The sequence below is a fragment of the Pantherophis guttatus genome, chromosome 7, assembly GCF_059756535.1.
Source record: "Pantherophis guttatus breed Tessera chromosome 7, ASM5975653v1, whole genome shotgun sequence".
Lineage (NCBI taxonomy): Eukaryota > Metazoa > Chordata > Lepidosauria > Squamata > Colubridae > Pantherophis > Pantherophis guttatus.
Genome location: NC_142069.1, coordinates 34,536,872 through 34,560,568, shown reverse-complemented (window position 1 = coordinate 34,560,568; position 23,697 = coordinate 34,536,872). Strand labels below are relative to the sequence as shown.

General features: G+C 37.1%; 1 protein-coding gene across 1 annotated transcript; it reads right to left on the bottom strand.

The window, feature by feature from the left end:
- Positions 1-798: 798 nt before the first annotated feature.
- On the bottom strand, positions 799-21,878 carry LOC148112804 (uncharacterized). Its single transcript, XM_087873923.1, has 4 exons — positions 21,501-21,878; positions 8,065-8,228; positions 4,889-5,018; positions 799-1,094 (listed from the first exon to the last, which is right to left on the bottom strand). Exons 2-4 carry the CDS (start codon positions 8,189-8,191, stop codon positions 878-880), a joined length of 474 nt encoding a protein of 157 aa, XP_087730049.1. The 5' UTR covers positions 8,192-8,228; positions 21,501-21,878; the 3' UTR covers positions 799-877.
- Positions 21,879-23,697: the final 1,819 nt, after the last annotated feature.

The following is a 23,697-nucleotide window of genomic DNA, read 5'->3' as shown; positions in this document are numbered from 1 at the left end:
GTGGTAAACTTCACTATTATGATTCCAACTAATGCTAAAACTGATTTGTTTGTTCCCTCTCCCTTGCAGCTCTGCCCCATCCTCTAATTTTTGTTAGTTCTGTTGCTTCTTGTTGTGGTTGAAAGGTCCTAGCTCTATGTCCTTTTTCCAAAGTGTATTAGCTAAGAATGAGCTGCTAGCTGAGGAATGTGACTCTGCTTGCTCTCATCTGATCATTGAATCAGCTACAATTATAAGCTCCCTCCTCAGACATACGTTCAACAAACAAAAGTACAGTCCTTTAATCAGAAAACCACAGTCAAACATTCTTCCCAAAGGTTCAGCAGATCAGTTTCACAACCATTTGATTCCCTTGCAAAACTTTCCTGACCTTTTTTTGCTTCTCATAACAGCCATCTGTCTATTCTCTTTCTAAAGAATGCTGACTTTTAGAATTGTTTTTTAAAACTTGAATCTCAAAGCAAATCAAAATCAAATCAATAATTTTGAAGTACAAAATTGAATTGAATGTTGATACATCAAAATTTCAAATCTGAATACACTGTTTATATGTATTAAAAACTCACAGTGGGAAAGGAGGTTTCTTGAGACTTCATGGGCTACATGGACCAGCCTAAAGACTGGAGATTTTTGTTTGTTTGTGTTCTATAGAAATGGTGCTCCACTGAATTTAGAAATAGGGTTGAAAATATCAGTTGAAGAGGAAGAAGGAATTATTTTTTCAAATAGCAAGAAGTCACAAGTTCAAAAAGCACTTGTGAGGAGAAGCATCTTCAGTGAATTGGCGTTAAACCTGTGTCCTTTTAATCAGGCTTTTATTGTGTGGTTTCTTAAAAATCTCAGGAATTGCTAGTCTTCTTCCTTCATAAAAAACAAATTAATCCCTCTGAGCTCGCCTCCATGCATGGGTCCTCTTCTCTGGTAGTCTTTGCAGCTGGAGATTAGAAAGCTTTTGACTCCTTCTGGCCTTGTAGCGGATAACAAACGGAGCTCTTTCTATGATCCTAAGCCTCTCATTCAGTTCTGCCAATCTTGACTTTATTGAAGCTACTTGTTTCAGGAGATTATCAATTGCTTCTGAAGCAGGGCGGAGGCTGCAGATTTAAAAAAGTATCATGAGGTGGTGTACAGATCAGTATTCAACAGAAACCATAGCAATCTATTGACAAGCAATGGCATACTGCAATAAAGCATATGTCACAGTTTATGATAAAGTTATCAACAAGATCAGGGCAGCCTTTCCCTTCCTGGAACTCTTCAGATATGGCAGACTGCAATTTCTGCCACTCCTAGCCAGTATGGCACTAACAATTTAGACAGGGAGATGTAATCCAATTCCTCTGGATAACTGGTTAGCTTTTGACAGGAAAAAACATCCATTTTTTTTTTTGCTAGTTGGTTCCAGACGGAGCTTGGGCCATTCCCTGAGGTTCTGGCTCATGATGCAGCTGAAGACCTGGTGGCCGCCTGGGATAGGGCGGCCGCTGGAGCTTTGGACTGCGTCGTGCCTTTGCGGCCTCTGACCTGGTACCGATCCCAGGTGGCTCCCTGGTTTTCCGAGGAGCTGAGGGAAATGAAGCGCCAGAAAAGACTCCTAGAGAGCGGTTGGAGGGCCAGCCGGTCCGAATCTGACCAAACACTGGTGAGGTCTCATATTAAGACCTACCTAGTGGCGATAAGAGTGGCAAAGTCTGACTACAGACTTTGAAGAACATGGCCAGGGGGGCTTTTTATCAGGTTCGCCTGATCCGCCAGTTGCATCCCTTTCTGGATTGGGACTCCCTACGCACGGTCACTTATGCCCTCATCACTTCCCGCCTGGACTATTGTAATGCTCTCTACATGGGGCTCCCCTTGAAGAGCACCCGGAGGCTCCAACTGGTCCAGAATGCGGCCGCGCAGGTGATTATGGGAGCATCATGGTGCTCCCATGTAACACCTCTCCTGCGTGAGCTACACTGGCTTCCGGTGGTCCTCCGGGTGCGATTCAAGATATTGGTTACCACCTTCAGAGCACTCCATGGCTTAGGACCTGGGTATTTACAAGACCGCCTTCTGCTACCAATAGCCTCCCACCGGCCAATTCGCTCCCACAGAGAGGGGCTCCTCCGGGTGCCGTCGGCCAAACAATGTCGGCTGGCGACCCCCAGGGGGAGAGCCTTCTCTGTGGGGGCTCCTGCCCTCTGGAATGAATTGCCCCCCAAGATGCGGAGGATTCCTGACTTACACACCTTCCGCCGGGCCCTCAAGATGCTTTTATTCCAACAAGCCGGGCTGGTCTAATTTTTAAATTTTTAATCGTTAACTTTTAACTTTTAAATGTCCAAAATGGGTAGTTTTATTTTAATTAGATATGGGCCAAATTATTTAGTATTTCTTAAATTGTTTTTAAATTTTATATCTGTGTGTTTTATTTTGGCTGGACACCGCCCTGAGTCCTTCCGGGAGAAGGGCGGTATATAAATTAAATAAATAAATTATTAGACTTCCTCTGAGATCCACCAAAGCTTACACTGGTTGGGCCTTTTGATTTGTAACAGATTTAGATATACTTTACCACCAAGGAAGCAACCAAATCTTTTGAAAGGTGGGGCACATTGTACATTAAACTTACTTTAAAAGCGTAACATAGACAAATATTTAAAATATTATAGGTTAATATGCAGCTGTATGCTAAATGCAAAATGTTTTGATACCAAAGCAGAAGATACATTCACTGACAGAAAATAAAATCCCTAAATAATATTGTTTATATGAATATGCATGACACTGAATAGGACAATTCAAATTCAGCATTAAAGATGTCTAAACTACCAACAGTGCAAAGTATTTGAATACTGCAGATATATGTCATGAACTGCAGATACATATATTGGTATAAATTATTAGAGTTTGAAGCTAATTATATTAAAATAGACCACATTCTCCTTCACGTGATTAGTATTAGCAATCTGAAACAAATTAATTCTAAAATTAATAATAATTGATAGAGGATCATTTGAATGTTGAAGTGCTTCATTTATGTTATTTCAGCAACATTACATAGACCAATGGTATTTTATTGATTTGATATTCATTTTAAACAACAAGCAAAGAGAAACAATTATGTTGATATTTTTTTATGGATCATAATTTGCTTGAATTAATCTGTCTGATAAAGGATTTTTTTTTACTTTATATTCTGTTTGTGTTTATGCCTGACTCCTGATATCAGTCAGCCCAGGTAATAGTATATTCAGTATCTGTGTGTATGGCTGTATGAAAGAAAAAGTGTGTGTGTGAGAGAGAGAGGGAGACTCGTGCTGAATACATCTTTAATCTTTGGAAAATGGATTAGGATAGGCATTTTATTATGTATTTAGCATGACATTTAAAATCCTTTAGAGACTCCTGTACACTTAACTACCACTTTGCATTTACTTTAAGAGCATATCTTACACAGGGAAGCATGCTTACAACTGACACCATAAATGTTTCAGAAGATAAGCAAATAGCACTCATCTTTTCTAACATTAAAAATTACATCCTTCTTATTTAAAAAGAGGTAAGTGCAGTAATTTATTTGTTGTCAATGGGAACCCGTCCTCCTGCTCCACTCTCATATAACCTGCATCCAATCCTACCTACCCCACCCCACTCTCTCTATTTTTCTCAGCTTTGTACAGCTACTTTAGAATGATGAACAGCAATTTCTTGCTTTCTGGTGGATAGACCATCACTTATCTCTTGATCTTTAGAAGTCTAACTCATTTGTTAAGCTGAAGCATCACTGTCTAAGCCTGTTTAGATTTATCTATCAGAGATGCAGCCTGATTCTTCCCGCATTTACTCAGAAGTCAGTTGATGAGATCAAAAGAACTGTCTTGCTTTTTCTGTCCTGCTCAAGCTTGTACCTATTCTCTTTTAGGCAAATCTTATAGATGCCAGCATAATTCTAAACACATTACACATTTCTATTATAGCATTATATTTGTTGTTTTTATTTCTAGAAAACACACACACATAAATGCATACGCTAACTACAGAGTATTGTGGTTCCACCAGAAGACATGATAATTGATAGCTGAAACTCATTTTGTCCTCATGGAGGTACATAAAAGTGAAACGTGTCTCATGCAAGTGGAAAGTGAAACAAACCCCCCCCCCCAATTTCTCATGGACCAATGGCAAGAAAAGTCTGGAGCTGCAATTCACCAGCAATAGGTGTGAGCCACAGAATCTCCACATCAATGTTAATGTAGTCTTTTCTACAGAAGGACAGATTAATGAGTCTGTCATCTGCAACTCTATAACTGTCTGGTTTGGTTCTGCAACCCAACAAGATAGACACAGACTTCAGAGGATAATTAGAACTGCAGAAAAAACAATTACTACCGACCTGCCTTCCACTGAGGACCTATATACTGCACGAGTCAAAAAGAGGGCTGTGAAAATATTTACAGACCCCTCACATCCTGGACATAAACTGTTTCAACTCCTACCCTCAAACCTATGCTATAGAGCACTGCACACCAGAACAACTAGACACAAGAACATTTTTTTCCTGAACGCTATCACTCTGCTGAACAAACAATTCCCTCAACACTGTCAAACTATTTACTAAGTCTGCACTACTATTAATCTTCTCATTGTTCCTATCACCCATCTCCTCCCACTTATGAGTGTAACCTTGTTGCTGGTATCCTTAAGATTTATATTGACTGTTTCCCTATGACTATCATTAAGTGTTGTACCTTATGATTCTTGACGAATATATCTTTTCTTTCATGTACTCCGAGAGCGTATGCACCAAGACAAATTCCTTGTGTGTCCAATCACACTTGGCCAATAAAGAATTCTATTCTATTCTCTTATATAGAGTGATGAACTGCCAATCTCTTATTCTTACCTAGACAGTTCTGGCAGCAGGGTGTCAGGGTGACTTAACAAAGAGAACTTTATTTGCCAAAAGATGCTGTTCCCCCACTTCTCCAGTAGGCGTGTGATGCTCTTGGTGCCTTGAACGTTGACCTTGTCAGCTAAAGAACCAAAATTGACATGATTTCATGCAGGGAAAAACAAAGACTCGGAAACAAAATAGTTTTCTTATCAACTATCAATACACAGCTACTTTTGTGAATTAAAGAACAACTTTAAATAGTGTAATCTGCAATACAGGTATATTTTATTCAAGTCCTGCTTATGGCCAATACTGGGAGGGGACCAATAAAGGAGAATATTTGTAGCTCAGGGTTGAAATGAGGGATTTTTGGTGCTCTTTGAGCTTGCTTGTTTTCTTGCAGACATTTCATTACCAAACCATCACTGATGATGTTACCTACTTTGAGCAATGAAACATCTGCAAGAAAGCAAACAAGCACAGAGAGCACCAAGGACCCCTCACTGGGAATGGAGGCAGGGAGAGAAAGCAGAATGCTAAATGAGACCTCTCTGTTAAACTATACTGCTCAAAAAAATAAAGGGAACACAAGCAGAAGACATCTGAGATCTGAATGAATGAAATAGCCTTATTAAATATTTTGTTCTTTACATACAGTCGTTTATACACTGCTCAAACAACTAAAGGGAACACAAAACTACTGTATGTAATGAACAAAGTATTTAATAAGGCTATTTCATTCATTCAGTTCTTAGATGTCTTCTGCTTGTGTTCCCTTTATTTTTTTGCGCAGTGTATTTTCTTCATACATATGTGCAAGATTTCTTTCAGTTTTCTGAGATTAGCTTTAGAAAAAAAAATTTTTTTAGACTTTTTAGAAATGTGGGTGGCTGATCCATTGTCGACTTCTCTTCTGTACTCCTGCAGATTGCCAAGTTTGTACTGCTGGCTTCTGGGAACTAGAGTTCCTGTCAATTTTTGGAAGGAAACAAGAGTAAACAGGTATGGCAAACCTGCATTAGGCTTTGATTTCATTGAGGATGTACATATCTCCCACCAAAACCCCACACTAACCACATTTATTGCCATCATTTAGAAACCTACTAAGGTTTAATGTTTTTATTACAGTAATGCATTTTGACTACTTCTGAAATATCACTACCATTATTTTTTAAATATTGTGTTCATATGCACTCCCTTTTGCTAACTTTAAATTTAAAAGTTTAAAAATTAGTGTAATGTTATGCTTGAATGATATTTGGATAGGCAGTGCTAATTTTCTATACTTATTTTTGTTAGTCTGATTTTTGGAAAGATGGGCACTATGGATTTATATAGAGATAGGGTAAGTTAAGGTAATCAAAAGCTACAGAAAAATGGATGTTTCTTTTTAGCTTTCTCCCAACATTAGAGGTTTTTATCTTTAGTGCACCAGTATGTTCCAGCACTCCTATCTCAATGTCTGCATAAAAGTTGGAAAAGCTGGCCAACTGAGATAGGGTTTCTATGGAGACAACTCTTCTTGTGTTTAAGCTTTTTAGTAAGGGAGGGGAACTGTCCATGCTTCATTGCTGGAGATGAGTTTACACATTTCAAAGAATAAAAATGAAGAGAACAGTCTTGATTAGGTACTTTCAAAAGTATAAGCATATATAGGAATGTCCGAACCTCTAACTCTCCAAAAAGCACCAGCCTAATGCAGTATAAAGGTAAAGGTAAAGGTTCCTCTCACACATATGTGCCAGTCATTCCTGACTCTAGGGGATGGTGCTCATCTCTGTTACAAAGCCGAAGAGCCAACGCTGTCTGAAGATGTCTCTGTGGTCATGTGGCTGGCATGACTAAATGCCAAAGGCGCACAGAATGCTGTTACCTTCCCACCAAAGGTGGTCCTTATTTTTCTACTTGTATTTTTTACGTGCTTTCGAACTGCTAGGTTGGCAGAATCTGGGACAAGTAACGGGAGCTCACCCTGTTACACGGCACTAGGGATTTGAACCGCTGAACTGCCGACCTTTTGATCGACAAGCTCAGCGTCTTAGTCACTGAGCCACCGCGGGGCTAAATGAATGTGGTAGATTTTGCCTGAAATACATCCCAGTAATAATTGTACTGACAATACAAATTGGAGTAATATTTTTGTTTGTCCACTTGCAAGATACTGGAGATATGCAATATTTCAGAAAAGCAATGAGAATCCTTTGAGGAAAGACAACCCAACCGTTTCAAGGAAAAAATGCAGGGGCCGTGGCTTAACTGTTGCAATTATTGTATGAGAACTTTCATTACAGCATGAAAATAGTGATGAGAAGAAAAAAAATATTTGGATTCCCTACCCCCGCACCTATGGTATTTGATAAAACTTAATTCACAGATTATTTCAAAGGCGCATTTTGGAGAAATGTAGATTGCTGATGTAGCTTTTTTGCACTTATTTTATAAAGGGCCCAGAGATTGAGTAAATACCCCTCCATTTATTTCCTGAGTCTACAGCCAGCTCCCTTTTATTTCTAAGGGACAATATAATGAAATTATTTTTTCATTGTGGCCCAATGAGCATGAGATATGCTATTAAGAAATTTTAGAGTTTTCTTATTTGTCATGGAGAACTTTGGAGAAATTAATCATCAGCATTTGATGGAGAATTTTGAAAGATACGTGCTCTTCTCTCAACCTTTATATTACATTCTAAAAGTGTGCAAATCAGGTTAAATCTCACTAGAATGATGGATCTCTGAACTGGATTGTTGAGTTCAGTTGATCCAATCTGAAAAGATCTGATCTGGGCAAAGACTTTTTGTGTAGGAGAAAAGATCATAAAATTGGCAGATAAATTCAAATTGATTCATTTGTTTTATCGGACCTGATTATGTGATTTGGAAAACTGATTGAATTTAGAAATTATATTATTACTTTGTTTATATTGTTATAATACCAGACATACATGGATAACATTTTCATCTTGCATTTGTTTGTAGTTTAGTGTTCTGTATTCAGATTGTAAAAATAAAGGAGTCATTCAGTACCTTACAAAAACATTCATATTTGTATTAATACAGAACAATCTGTGCTCATGAATTCTTTAGAGGGTTAAACAAGCAAACATAGATAGCCTTCCTCCCTCAAGAATGTGAGTCATCTAATGTTCCACAACTGCTGTTTTCTTGCCTTATTGCACCACTTACCTCCGTCTCTGTAGTCCCACTCCTGAATCTGATCCAGAAACTCCTTCTTACAAAGGCTGTTGGGCAGGGAGTGGAACAAGAGAAGAAGTGGGAGAACACCTATGATGGGCTTGGTCAGAACCTTCATCTTCTAGGTCAAGAAAATATAATCCAATTCCAAGTTTCTTTTAAAAGAGAAAAGAGAAAAGAGAAAAGAAAGCTAATTCAAAGAAGCAGAAATAACACAATACAAGTTAAATGTCTATGGAGATTCTCAGTCATCCAGGTCATGGTTGTCCCAAAAGTTATATAGTTACTTTTCAAGAGGCAACTGGACTTCCTTGTTTTTCTTTGAAGATGTTTCACTTCTCATCCAAGAAACTTCTCTGAGTTTCTTCTCTGAGTTTCTTGGATGAGAAGCGAAACATCTTCAAAGAAAAAGAAGAAAGTCCAATTGCCTCTTGAAAAAGAACTTTTAGGACAACGCAATATAAGTCCTTGCTAGGCTACACAGTTATATTCAACACATGAGGAATTATATTTTTGGATAATTTTTACCTTAGAAAAAAATAGCAAGTTGTAGAGATCACTAAAGAGAGAATGAATAAAACGCCCTTAAAACCTGCTATATGATGCCAGCCAGATGTAATTTTCCCAGCCAAATAATTTTTCCCAATTTAGTGAAATTTGATCTTACTGGATAAAGGTCATTAGACAATTGACATATTAGTAACATAGTGACTCCATTTGTTCTGTTAGTTTTCACAAATATGTCTTAAAGAAAGATGTATGTGGCTCATGTATGTAAGTCTTCCCATTCCTTAAATTCCTTGGAGCCAATACAACAATCTGTGTCCTAATAAGGAACTAAAATAATTGCAAGGGAAGGTTAATCTTTCTCTATTTCTTCTTGGTTGACACAATTATTGGATTAGAAGGCAAAGTGCCACCCTATCTCTAATCCTATCCTGCTTGTCTGGTTCACTGCAGTGAGCCAAGGACTAGACCCTGAGAGAAGCAAGCCAAAAGCCAGCATTCTCTGTTTAGAGCTGACAGTTATTTCTACACCAAAAACTGCTCTCTTTCAGGGTCACCAAGCACAACTGAAAGACTGACGGGCAGAGTCTGGGATAGACATTTTGTACTGATGTCTCAATGATGTACACAAGTGTGTAAAGATGAAGCTTGCATCATGAAATAGTCTCTTATGTTGCGGAATAAGACAATTCTCTTCAAGATCAGGATGTTCTTAAGCACTGAACTATATTGTAACACTAAATACCAGATGATCTTTTGCTGTTTTTCCTCCAATGGAGTAGCATAATTGTGGCTGTGAAAATGACTATGTCATTATTGCATTTCACATTTGACTTTTGTTGAGCTGGGTGTACAGTACAGCTGATCACAACTGGTGGCAGCACCCCAGCCCGCCTTAGCCATCTTGAAAAAGCTGAGCAGCTGACTATAATTAAATAAGAATTACGAAGAAATTCCCAGACTTTAGGCTACATTGGAAAATTAGGAACCCATCCAAGACAATGGCAATCCCCTTCTGTCTTAGTGCCAAAACAGCTGGATGGCCATCTGTGTTTATATAGGTTCCATGGGTTGAACTGTGACCGATTTTGCATTATTATGGATATCTGATGATTGCTATAACGAGGGCTTCTGGCAGTCAGTAAGCAGTTGTGGTAATTCTGTTAGTTCTGTTAAATTGCAGAGGATTAAAAGAAACCCCAGTACTTTCAGGATTACTGGTAATAATTCACAAGGTTTATATCATTATAAACTAAGTTCTCATATGAGAAATGAAAAAGTGGATATTTCATGTAGAATTCATGTGTCAATTACTTATGGTAAGCTTTGAAAAACTTAAATTATCCTTCCAATTAAGTATGATTTGCATTACTTAATGACCTAGAAATCATCATAGCCTCTCTTCTGAATACTCTTAGGACTTAATGGGAATTGACTCAAATATGAACAAAGGTGAGCACTTTTCCAAATTGGGGAGTCCAGCTATAGTTTAAGAAGATTTAATGCTCAATGGAACATTAAAATTTATTTCATGCTTTCCCATCCTGCAAGTGCACGGTGGAAGTTTCACAGTTTTTAGATTAATGATGTTACATCTTTCTAATATTATGACTTTTTTTTCTCATCAACACTCGCATCTCCCTCTCCCCAGCCTTTAGCATATCTTCATGCCTGAAAGTTACATTAAATAATTACAGGAAAGAAGTAAGTGAGTTAAAAAAAAGTTTTGGAAATTTGATTATTGACAAATGCTTAAGTATGCAATATATCTTTGATCCTAATGTCGGACTTTTAGACAGATTAAGTGGAAGCAGGTACCATGATCTCTGAAATAAAAATTGCACAGTGGCTTACAAGTTGACCTAAAAATGTTTTTGGTAACATTATACAGGAGGAATTATATAGCAATATTTTTTTACAGCAAGATTTGTGAACATCTCTCTCATGTGAAATATGGACAGGCTCACTGATTTTCTACAAGCTGCTGAAGATTTTTCTTAATCCATTTGTTGTACAGTACTATATTTCACTGGTATTATCCTTAGTGACTTTTTCTGCCAATTCTTATTAATAATTGAACATTCTTCTTTCTAAATAAACTGCTATCCCTTTTTATATTAAATTGGTAATGAAAATGCCTGATCATTTTCTCCCAGCAGAGACAGATCAAAGTTTATTATATCAAAAGGCTGAAATTGTAGCACAAATCTCATAGGTCAAATAAATGAAAGTGGAGGCAATCTAACAGCTCCCTTCCCTTTACTGACTCAGTCCTATGAGATAAAATATCTCAACTCTTTCTCCATTGAGGATATAAAAGGCAAAAATAAACTCTCTCATATCTGGAAAAAAAAATCTTCTTGACTATAGATTCTATAAAATGTAAATGGTAAACCTTCAAACAAAAATTCCACATATTACATTTTTAGGCCCTTGTGAGACCAATCTTCCTCCCTAATCTTTGTAACAATACACATTCAATTTCTATTGATTATAATATGCCATCATACCTAGTTAGGTAGTTTTATTTGGATTACTATGCTATTTTCCTTTTTTACTATTTATAATTTAAAATTGAAGGCTTTAAAAAAATGTATTTGTCTTATTTGCAGTCCTCTCCATGTAGTTGAGTATGACTCCATTTATGACATCACAGAGAGAGACATAATAGCAGTTAGAGCATGGAAACAAAGTCATAACCAGAAGCCAACAAGAGTTTGTTAAAAACAGATCATGCCAGACAAATCTTATTGCATTCTTTGACAATGTGACAAAATTAGTGGACCAGAGAAATGCTGTGGATATAATTTATTTGGACTTCAGGAAGGCATTTAATAAAGTAGACCACAATCTACTACTTGATAAGATATAAAAATGTGGGTTAGACAGCATCACCACCAGATGGATTCATAAATGGCTGACCAACTGCACTCAATGAGTAGTCTTTAATGAAACTGCATCTACACAGAGGGAAGTATGCAGTGGGATACCCCAAGGCTCTGTCTAATGCCCAGTAGTCTTCAATATCTTCATCAATGATTTAGAAAAGGAAATAGACAGGAAACTCATTAAATTTGCAGACCACACCAAGATAGCAGGAAGAGCCAACATTCCAGAAGATAAGCTCCAGACACAGAAGGATCTCGACAGACTTGGACACTGGGCCCTATCTAACAAAATGAAATGCAATGGTATGAAAAGTAAGGTTCCAAATTTAGGCAAGAAAAACCAAATGCACAGATATAGAATAGGCAGTACATGGCTCAATCATGGTAACTGTGAGCTCTTGGAATCCCAGTGAACAATTACTTATGGTATTTTTCGAAGTATAAGACACACTTTTTTCCCCCGTAAAAGAGGGTGAAAATTTGGATGCATTTTATACAACAAATGTAATCCCGCCCACCTGCTGGCCCCCACCCTTTGGCCTCTGCCTCCAAGCAATTTGCCTCCTTGCAGCAAACAGCAAACAGCCCGTTTCAGTTTCAGTTTCAGCTTCAGCACAGCCTGATTAGCACAAGCAGCTGATTGTCGTTGGATCGGCCTCCTGACCATCAGGTGTTTCAGGCTGCAGGGATTGCCATTGCCTATTGCTGTCTCCGACCCCATTTCTGGCCTTTGCTGTTTGCTATTTGCTGCAAGGAGGCAAACTGCTGGAAGGCAGAGGCAGATTTTTTTTTCTAGTTTTCCTCCCCAAAAAAGGTAGGCACGTCTTATAGTCAGGAGCATCTTATACTCTGAAAAATATGGTAAATATGAATCAGCAATGTACTGCAGTTGCCAAAAAGCCAACACGGTCCTAAACTGCATTAACAGAGGGATAGAATCAAAATCATGTGAAGTGTTAGTACCACTTTATAATGCCCTGGTAATAGCACATTTGGAATATTGCATCCACTTTTGGTTACTGCAAAGTAAAATAGATGTTGAGATTCTAGAAAGAGTGCAAAGAAGAGCAACAAAGATGATTAGGGGATTGGAGGCTAAAACATATGAAGACCAGTTGCAGGAATTGGGTATGTTTAGTTTAATGAAAAGAAGGACTAAGGATCACATGATAGCAGTGTTCCAATAAGGGTCTGCCACAAAGAAGAAGAGGGGGGAGGGGTGTCAACCTATTCTTCAAAGCAGCTGAAGACAGGACAAGAAGCATGGATGGAAACTAATCAAGGAGAGACGCAACCTAGAACTAAGAAGAAATTTTCTGACAGTTCGAACAATTAATCAATGGAATGACTTTCCTCCCATAGTTGTGGATGCTCCAACACTGGATGTTTTAAGAAGAGATTGAAATAGGATTTCCTGCTGGAGTAGGGGTTTGGACTAGAAGATCTCCAAGGCCCCTTTCAACTCTGTTATACCGAAATCCACTCAAATGGAGCTGTCCAGCAAAATTCCAAGCAATGTTGCCCCCCCCCCAAGGTAATATAATGAAGTTGCTTATTGAACTTACCATCAGCATCTGAACTGGAAGGACTAAGAAATTTTAAAACAACTCTTACTTGCCATTCCCTTTAAAATAAAACTATTAGATTTATTGTGGTTACAAAGTCTTACTTCCAGACCTCTGAGATGCCATCTCTTTGGTCCTAATGATATAATAATTTAATTAATTTAACATTGATTAATTTCACATCGTAGTGACTTGCAAGATGTATGAACGGGACTTGAGTGAGCGAGAGCCTTTCAGGGTGCCAAACAGGTTCTCTTCTCAGATCTTAAGCTCCTGTAGTGGCCAGGAGTAGAAGTTCTAGAGACAGTATGAGGAACTGTTGGGTATATAGAGAATATACAAAAATGGGATGGAGCTAAATTTCTGTATTTCAGTTGTTTGAAAATAGCTGTTGCTATCCTTGATTTACACATTACAAATCTTTTTTTTAAAATCTATCCAGTTTTTTTCATATTTGTCTGCACCATTGACAATAGTAGTTATTTATCTTTTTTACTGCCCTAATATTATGTTCTGTTTCCAGTTAGCAAGATAAAAAGAAAAAAAAATAGCAAAAGCAAAGATTACAAAGGGAGTGCAAATGTTATGCTCTATTTTATTGGATTTTCAGCCAATTTGTCATTGCAGAAAAGTGATTTCTTTTATGGCTGCTGTTCATTTATGTTGCTAGTTTGGTTATCCTGGTTAGGCCCATATATAAGAGACTGTAGGCTTTCTTGTAATAGTAATATTTATTTCTTTTCTTCCTCAGGAACACAATTAGACAGGCACTAATCTGGGAGGAGCAAGAACTTATATACAGAGAAGGCGGGGCTAATGGTAAGTACTAACCAATGGTAAGTGACACAATGACATCACACAATGACATATAAACAAGCACACATATTTACAGATATCAGGTTAGGTATTTTCATCTGTAACAAATCCCCCTCTAAAATACCTAACTAATGGTGGGTTATTAAGATTATATATGCACATCAAGTTTGGAAGTCAAATACATATGTTGTTTGGTTGGCAATGGCTTAGTGAGGATATCAGCAATTTGTTCACTAGTATTGCAATGGATAGCTTTAATAAATCCTATACTTGACAGTTGTCTTACATGTTTATATTTTATATCGATATGTCGAGATCGTTGACCTATTGCTTCGGAAGCTGATATATCAATTGCTGCCTTATTGTCCTCATTGATAATAATTGGATAAACAGGTTCATCCCACACATTGGTTAACAAGTCATCGAACCAAGTTAGATTGTTGACCGCTTTGGATAAACAAACATATTCGGCTTCCGCTGTGGAAGTGGCAATTAAATTCTGTTTGCCTGTGTACCAGTGCACCGCACAGCCATTTATAAGAAAAACATATCCAGAAGTACTTTTTCTGGTTTTTGAATCAGTAGCCCAATCAGCATCAGCGTAGCAGGTCAAAGTTGGTTTTTCAGAAATGAATGGTTCTAAGAATAAGCACATATCAATGCTAGACTTTAGATATTTTAGAATCCTCTTAATTCCTTCCCAGTGGTATGAGTTAGGATTGCTTACATGTCTTGACAACAAATTTACAGCAAGGGTGATATCAGGCCTGGTCCAATTAGATATGTATAATAAGGACCCAATAATTGATCGATATAACGTGTTATCCTTGAATGGTTCGTACTCATTATACACATTCCTATAAAAATCAGTTGACATAGGAGTATCACAAATTTTTGAATTAATTAAATTACATTTTTGTATGAGTTCCATAATCTTGTCTTTCTGAGATAATTTGAACCCCTTATCTGTTTTGTCAATTTGGACTCCTAGATACTTATTTACCTTTCCTAATATTTTTAAGTTGAAATTTTTGCCTAGTTGTTCAGCGAAATTATCACATTTAATTTTGTCGTGTCCAAAATACAATATATCATCAACATAAATCAAAACATATTCAATAGAATCATTATTTTTTTTTGTGAAAAAACAAAAATCAGATGAAGTAGCTACAAAACCCATATTTTTAAGTATCTTTGATAAGCACTCATACCACCGCTTACCGGACTGTTTTAGTCCATAAAGGCTCTTGTTTAATAGCCAAATTTCTCCCTTTTTTGTATCCTTTCCTGGGGGTGCTTTCACATAAATTTCTTTATCTAGATCAGCGTGCAGATAGGCTGTCTGCACGTCAAATTGATATACTTCCAGATTTAAGATAGAAGCTAACACTAGTGCTGTTTTCACGCTTTCTGATCTAACGGTTGGGGAATAAGTGTCTTCATAGTCATCCGGAAATCTTTGGGCAAAGCCTTGAGCCACCAACCTGGCTTTGTATAGGAATTTACCATCCTCTAGCTCCTTGATTTTATAGATCCACCTAGTGCCAATAGGGGATTTCTCAGTGGGCAGGTCTGTTGGTGTATATACATTTAGTTCTCTCAAACTGTCCATCTCTTTTTTCATTGCTTCCTCCCACTTACTTTTTTCTTCTAGGGGTAGCTTAAGTATGTCATCATATGTGTTAGGAGTCAGGTGTTTAGCTTGGATAGACAGTACGTAATCATCTAATCTTTTAGGAATTATGCCCCTATTGGATCTAATGGGCCTATTCTGGGGATGTTCATCGCTATGCATATACTTAGCTTCTTTTTCGGTTAATTGATCTACTTTCAAAGTGGGGTGTCCTTTTTTCCATTCATCATTAACTATTACTGGGCATTTGATTCTGTTAGTAGATGTGGATTTGGGGTTCGTATCTGATGTGTGATGTTTTGCGTGCGTGTGTGTAATATTTTTTGATTCTGGGTAAATTTCATTGAGATGTAATTTTGACCAGTTCATGTGTTCATGAAACACGGCAGATCTGGATACAATGAAGTGATTATTTTTATCAATGAAGCGATATCCCTTGGTTCCTGATTCGTACCCCATAAATATCAGTCTTTTGGATACTTTCTCTCCTTTGCGTCTTAACTGTGAGGGCACATATACATCAGCAGATACACCAAATACGTGTAAATGCCCAATTTTTGGTTTCCTTCCATACATGAGTTCGTATGGGGTCTTATTGATTGTACTGGACCATAAGCGATTTATAGTGTAATTGGAATAATTAAGGGCTTCAGCCCAGAATGACTGGTTTAAACCAGCATCATCTAACACACATTTAACCATGGTTTGTAGCAAACCATTCTTCCTTTCAGAGACTCCATTTTGGAATGGGGAAAATGGACAAGATTTAAAGTGCAATATTCCTTGTGATTTTAGCCAAATTGAAAATTCGTTGGATAGGAATTCCGACCCCCTGTCAGTCATTATTTGTTTGATTTTGGTATTGTATTGTGTTTCTACCATTTTAAAGAACTCCTTAAATTTTTTGAAAACCTCACTTTTGTGGTTAAGGGTGTATACAAAACCAAATCTACTATAGTCATCGACTATGGTCAGGAAGTATCTTTTTTTGTATTTAATTGAAGGTTTTAATGGGCCTACTACATCCATATGAATTAGTTGAAAGGTTGATTGTGTGGTGCGGGTGGCTTTTTTGGGTTTTGGCTTGTTTTTAATTTTGGAAGAATTGCATACAGAGCATTCTAAGTAATTTTTACAGTTCTTTATTTTTAAATCTTCGGAACACTCTAACATTTTTCGTATGACTGGAAAGCTCGCGTGTCCTAGCTTTCTGTGGAGTAAGTGACTACAATTATCGTGAATAGGTTTTCCATTGTTTAAATTTTCAGACATATTAGTATCAGTGTTTGATGCATTCTTATCATTATTTTCATCATGGCTATCTGAATTTGGTTTTTTGTTTCTTAATTGATAGTTTGCATAGACTAGTTCGTTATCTTGTGGCAGTAGGTATGTTAGTCCATCATTTGTAAATAGTTTACCTATGTTTCTGTTGTTCTTAGTCATGAATACCTTTCCACCTCTGAAAGTGGTTTCTATTGCATTGTCTAAGCTTAACTTTAGGGTTGCCAATATGTTATTTGGAATTTCGGGCACAAATAGTACCCCCTCTATTTTTCCTATACCTTTTATATGCGTGTCTCCTATTCCTCTCACTAGGACTCTATTTTGGTTTGCTACTTTAATATAATATTTCTTTTCAGTGAAGTTACTTAATATTTCTCTATTATGAGTTGTATGGCATGTGGCTCCTGAATCTATGAGCCAGGTGTTGAGTGAATCAGATATCAAAGTGTTATTATTTCTTATTCCATATAGTGATCCTTTCTTATTTTCTCTAGGGTTATTTCTGTATGTTTGTCTTTCTCTAGAGTGTGGTGATTCTCTTCTCTTATACCTGTAATCTGGGGAGGTTCTGTCTAAAAAGTGTATTCTTCTATCCTTGTGTTTATATGAGTCACTGTATTCTATATTCTTGGGACAGTCTCTACTCTGATGTCTTTCAGATCCACATGTGAGACATTCATGTGGGTATCTGTCTCTGGCCCTGAAATCAGTCCTTCTTTGATTTCTACCTTCTCTTTGTTGTGTATATCGCTCTCTTCTAAGTCTATCTTCAGTAATAAGCTTATTGGTAAGGTTTTCTAAAGTAATTTGCTCTATACTTAGGTTATCTATTAGTGTAATGTAGTTATCCCAGCTGTGATCTAGTGAGTTAATTATAATGCTTTTCATGGTGTTGTCAGAAATGGTTTCTCCCCTTTGAATAAGGTCTGCTCTTACAGCGTTTAAATTCAAGATATGCTCACTCATGGATGTATCATGTTTTAGTTTGGCAGAATAGAATTCCCTAGAGATTTTTGTGGTAGTGGCTACATTTTTGCTATAGAACAGTCTGAATAATTTTTGATATACTTCAAATACAGTTAAATTATGCTCTATACTGGGGAGTATACTTGGGGAAATAGAAACAATTAACATATAGTATGCTTTGTGGTGGAGGCAGTCTATTTCATAGGTCCAAGGCTTATTTGGTGGGTTATCAATAAAAAATAAAATATTTTCTTTCATATATACAATCTGTAAACACTGATCCCATTCCATTAAGTTGCTTCCATCTAATTTCAATTTTATAAAGTCTGGAGGTATTGTCCCTGAGTGTAGTGAGGTGTTATTCATGTTTAGTAGCTGTCCATGATTTAAGACCTTAGCATACTCACAATAAGGCCTGGGTATGGTAGATGTATGTCTGTATTTACTTATCTCTATGTTGCGCTGACTTGTATTTATGTTTCCTTCTTCTTTCTTTGCAGGCTCGTTCTGGGCATGCTCAGTCCTCATTTTTCTCCAGCAGTCGATGAGGGAGGTTCCTGTGTCTGCAGCTCCTGGGGTGAAGTCCCAGACGGCCTTCTGTTGCTCTGCTTTGTTTCCGGAGGGCCTCTGGTGACTGAAGAATGCCTGGGGTGCTGCTCTGCTCATCGGGGAGTCTTCTCTGAGGTCGTCAGTAAGTGGAGCTTGAGGCGGGCCGCCATTGCCAATGGAGCCGGGTTGTTCAGGGAGCTGCTCTTCAGTAGGTAAGTATGATTGCCAGCTTGTCTTTCTTCGGGTGGCTAGGCCTTTCTTTAGACAGTCTATTTCTTTTTGGCCTTTGGTAGATGGTAGTTTAGAATTTTCTATTTCATTTTCTGGTTGTTTGTTTGGTATTGTTAGTTTAGTCCCGAGTGCTGCAGTTAGCACCTGTATAGCATTGTCTATTTCTACTTCAGTAGGTTGAGCTTTGTTTTGTTTAAATAATTGTTTTTTATTTGTTTTTGGACTCGGGTAATCATCTTCTTGGTAGGTTTTGTTTTTTATTTCGTAGTTTGAGGTTTGGAATTCTTTTAGTAATTGGTCAGGCATTTTAGAGGTATTAGGTGGGTAAGATGGCTGCCATGAAAAAGGCGGGAAGCTGTCGCCATCTTTGGTGTCATTTTTGAAGTCAGGGGTTGAATTTCTTACCTTGCAGTTTTCTTGTTTGTTATTTTCGTTATCTGCTGCTGTTCCGTGGTCGTTTATTATGCTGCGGATTTTCACAAGCAGATTTGATTCAGCTGTAGTTGTTTCTATTAATTCTAGTATTTTTCTTTTTACCTCATCTTCTTTGTTTGGTGTTAGCAGTTCATTTTCTTGTAATTGCGTTTGTTTCTTAATATTTTCAAGTGGTGTATATTTGTCAGGAGTTAGTTGAGCTGCCATTCTTTTCGTTATGTATCTGGTGGCAGGTCTTCTTTTGTCGTTATGTGAGTCTTGCATCTTTATGTTCGGTTGGGCCTACCAAACCATCCTCTTGCTACCAATTTGTTGCTAGTTTGGTTATCCTGGTTAGGCCCATATATAAGAGACTGTAGGCTTTCTTGTAATAGTAATATTTATTTCTTTTCTTCCTCAGGAACACAATTAGACAGGCACTAATCTGGGAGGAGCAAGAACTTATATACAGAGAAGGCGGGGCTAATGGTAAGTACTAACCAATGGTAAGTGACACAATGACATCACACAATGACATATAAACAAGCACACATATTTACAGATATCAGGTTAGGTATTTTCATCTGTAACAATTTAGTTGGATAATCATGATATTAAAGGTTCCTAAGTCTAAATTGGGGGAGGGGGAGAAATAAAAAAAGTAATAATAATTTTTAAAACTTTATCGATTTCTGTTTCCCCACTTTTTTTTTTACATTTGCAACATTTGTAAGCATTCAGGCCTCCTTAAAAGGCATATTGTAAGTGGTTATATTTACCATGCTGCATGAGACATTGCATATATGGCAACCGTTCTTGCTTAAATTTAATTAGTTTTCTATTGTACATGTATCTTGTTAGTTTTGCCATTGCTGCATATTCTTCATGTTTAAATTCCCAGTCAGATCATGCTGTGATTGTGTTTTTCTTCTAGAGTTGAGCAGTTTATTCTCGCTGCTATAACATATAACTCATGAAATTGTTATTTTTTCTGAGATTAATGCCTAATAAAAATAATTGTGGTTTCATTTCAAATTAAAAATCCAAAATTTTCTGCATTATACTATGTATGTCTTTCCAATACTTTTGAATTTTTTTACATGTCCACTATATGTGATGTGTATATATATATGTGTGTGTGTGTGTGTGTGTGTGTGTATGTATGTATATATATATGTATTTATGTATATATGATATATATGTGGCTCAGTGGCTAAGACACTGATCTTGTCGATTGAAAGGTTGGCAGTTCAGCGGTTCGAATCCCTAGTGCCGCGTAAGAGGGTGAGCTCCCATTACTTGTCCCAGCTTCTGCCAACCTAGCAGTTCGAAAGCACGTAAAAAAATGCAAGTAGAAAAATAGGGACCACCTTTGGTGGGAAGGTAACAGAGTTCTGTGTGCCTTTGGTGTTTAGTCATTTCGGCCACATGACCACAGAGACGTCTTTGGATAGCGCTGGCTCTTCGGCTTTGAAACGGAAATGAGCACCACCTCCTAGAGTTGGGAATGACTACCACATATGTGCGAGGGGAACCTTTACCTTTTTATATGTGATAAAATGTTCTTTCTGTATCATGGCATTTCCAATGTTCATTATTATAAGATTTGTCCATTTAAAATATCATTGATGGAGTGGTGTAACATCTATATAACATTTGGTACCAATTTTCCTTCGAATTATCAATTAATGCTTTTTAAATAGATTTTTATAGATTTAGTCCATTATCCTTCCTATTGTTATAGTGTAACTGTGACTTTAAAATTTCAGTCTCTAGTTGATTTATGGATCATTGTGTGAGATTTTTCATGTACATTCCATGTTCTTACTGTACTCTAAGTCTGTCTTTGCAGCTTCAATTTTTCTTTTCGTTTTGGCAGCATCAGCAACTAGATATCCCAAAGAGTTTATTCTAGTCAGGCAACAATTATGCCTTTTAGTTTGCCTACTATATTCATTGCTTCTTAGACTACAGGCCTATGCACATTTACCTAAGAGTGAATGTTAATTGGTAGCTGCCTTTATTGTAATGGTTTTTATTTTTAGATTTTGAAAAATGAACCCTTTTATATGAAATGAAGATACAAAGAGAAAAATTAGATAAATTAAAGTGAAATAAAATAAATTCTGGTAAACAAAAGAAGTAATAAAATCCAGACAGATTCAACCCTGCTTATAACTTTTACAATTTATATATTATTGAGTACATATTGTTAAGCAATAAGTTGCTTTGGAAGGAATAAATGACTGAAATGAGTTAAACTTAATGTCTGTTATCCTACAGATATATCTCAAAAGAGGCATAGTTATTTCATAACATAGATAACCTATATATGTCCAGAATCTAAACATTTATGTACAGAAGATCTATTCAAAGATTCTCTCTCTCCCTTCCTCTAACCACTTGAACTACTGCCTCATTGATAAAAAAAGCATATACATTTTCACATTTGGGCAACTAGACTCATCCAGAGAACTGATAGAAATATTACAGGTCATATAATACCCCTTGTATATTGGACATTTACCTTATTCCTGCCTAGGTAACCATGATATTCTATGTAAAATTTACCTGGATTTCACAGGACGATGCTCTCAAGAAGTCTGTTTCCTCTTCTTTTCTATTGCAGACACTCTTCTAGGTTCAGCTGGTAAGTGACATATCCTATTATGTACTATTGTGCTTCTTATTCCACATGTTTCCCCAAACTGTGTTCAGAGCTTTGTCCAATTTCTCCTTTCTCAGTCTCCCAACTTATCCATTCAAGCTAAACATCTCTTCCCCAGTATAGGGGAATAGCAGAGAACTGAAAATATCACTAACTGGCTTTTTTCAAAGCTACTTCTCCTGTCCAGCATCTTCTGATTCATCTTTGTACTTCCCGTTATATCCCCACAATTATTTGGCAGCCCCAATGATGATATAACCCCGTTTGCTGTCCACAGTAGTTCCTACTACTCTGTTGTTTTCCTTCATGGAAGACAAAATTTGTAGCCAACTCTGAATCTGTTCCCCAGGATGATCCTGCTGTTTGTCAAATTAATTCTTCGTTGATTACCTCATTCGGGGTATATTATGCCAAAACCTATTTTTTTGTCTAAGTAAATAAGGAAATGAAGGGTGTTTCTGTTTTTTGCTTTTTCTTTTTTTGGTCACACATTCCCTTACTCACAAAGTTCCTGGATTGTTAAACTAAACAAAACCAGAATTACTCAACAGTTTCATAACAGCACAATCTTAAACATGTTTACTTAGGATTAAATATTATGGAGTTCAGTGAAACTGCAATGAAAGAACTTCCAAAGAAATATATGGTATGATAAGTAGTTTTTGTGTCTGAGCTTCTGTGTTCTTATTCATCTTTCAAAAGTGAACTGACAATTCAGAGGTACCATAGAATAATATATCAGTCCTTCAAGGTAGACAAATTTAGAAAACAGGAATTATTAGGAGTCTTGGAATGTACTTTAATATTGTTAAGGTATTGTAACAGAATCTTGAAAAACTGTCAAATATCCTCCCTACTTCAACTTATATCTAACCCAATCAAACTGGAGTAGTTTTGAATTTCTTTTCATGCTTTATTTTTCCAGGACTACAATCTATTTTCTGTAATGCACTTCACTCCTCTTGAGTCAAACCAACCTTCATATTGCCTTCCCCATCAATATTACTTTTCCCTCTCATGAGGCAGGTCTAGCAACTCATCATGGAAATGGAGAAGGCCAAGATGGAAAACTTAGATGAATTCAGAATGCCCACCCCACCCCACCTCCTATTGCCAAGCTATACCAACTAGAAAGACTAAGGTGGCAGGAAACAAAGTGTTCATTGTCTAGTGAGTCTAAAGTTCATAGAGTTGGTGCTTGCATGGATAGTTCATATGGTATTGTTAGGCCAATTGTGATGTAGTACTCGTGAGGGATAGCCCTTCCATTTAATTATCGTAAATATTCATTCCTCCTTTTCTTGAATCCAGAATTTTAAAAACAAGAACAATATTCCACCTTCTATTCCTCTTCCATGTCTATGAAACTAGACAGGGAGGAGAAGTTGCTGAATTGGGACAACTTCTCCTACCATTGGATATCAGAACTCTCTGAGCAAAAGATGCAATCTGAACACTCTCTGGCATCTTATTTTAGTGTTTTGGCAATATTACAATATATTTTCTCTGAGAGGAAGATGACTTTTGTGAAACAGTTGTTGGTCAGTCTCAGAAGAAGGACACGAATCAACGTATAGGTCTCCTTAGGGGTCATCTGTTCAATCTTTAACTATGGGTTTGCTGTTGTGATAAGTAAATCTTATCCAATTTATCTATTGGTGATCTTCCTGCCTTTAGCTTCTTTAGAGTGTACTTTGAGGGGTGGGGCTGGCAAAATTTTCAGATTTCAAGATTGTGATAGAGGGAAATGGACAGGAAATGTCAATTCAGGTTTGCATGATGGCACATTTGCCAATTTATTTTGTGAGTTAGGAGTATAGGGGATGTGGAAATTGAAGCAGGATAGAAATAACACCTACCTGATCTTATATCGAGTGAGAGATTATCCGTTCTGCAAGTTTTCCTGATTCTTGGGGTCTGTCCTAACTTGCACAAGATGGATGGCTCCTGTTGAAACGTCCTTCATCTTATTGTTGATATGCTGCTTTATTAGCAAATCTTTGATGAGGGTACAATAATTCCCTTCAGCGGGGAGAAGGTAAGGTGAGGCAAGAGGGCCTTTTCCCCTTCCACTGAAGCCTGGAGGAATAAAAGTCCTAA

Bases quoted from the DNA above. Each gene is read 5' to 3' on its own strand.
- LOC148112804 (XM_087873923.1), bottom strand. From the start codon at position 8,191: ATGAAGGTTCTGACCAAGCCCATCATAGGTGTTCTCCCACTTCTTCTC. The intron at 5,019-8,064 runs GTAAGTGGTGCA...TTGGTTCTTTAG, and splicing joins GTGGGACTACAGAGACGGAG to CTGACAAGGTCAACGTTCAA. The intron at 1,095-4,888 runs GTAAGAATAAGA...TTAAATCTGCAG, and splicing joins CTGCTGCCAGAACTGTCTAG to CCTCCGCCCTGCTTCAGAAG.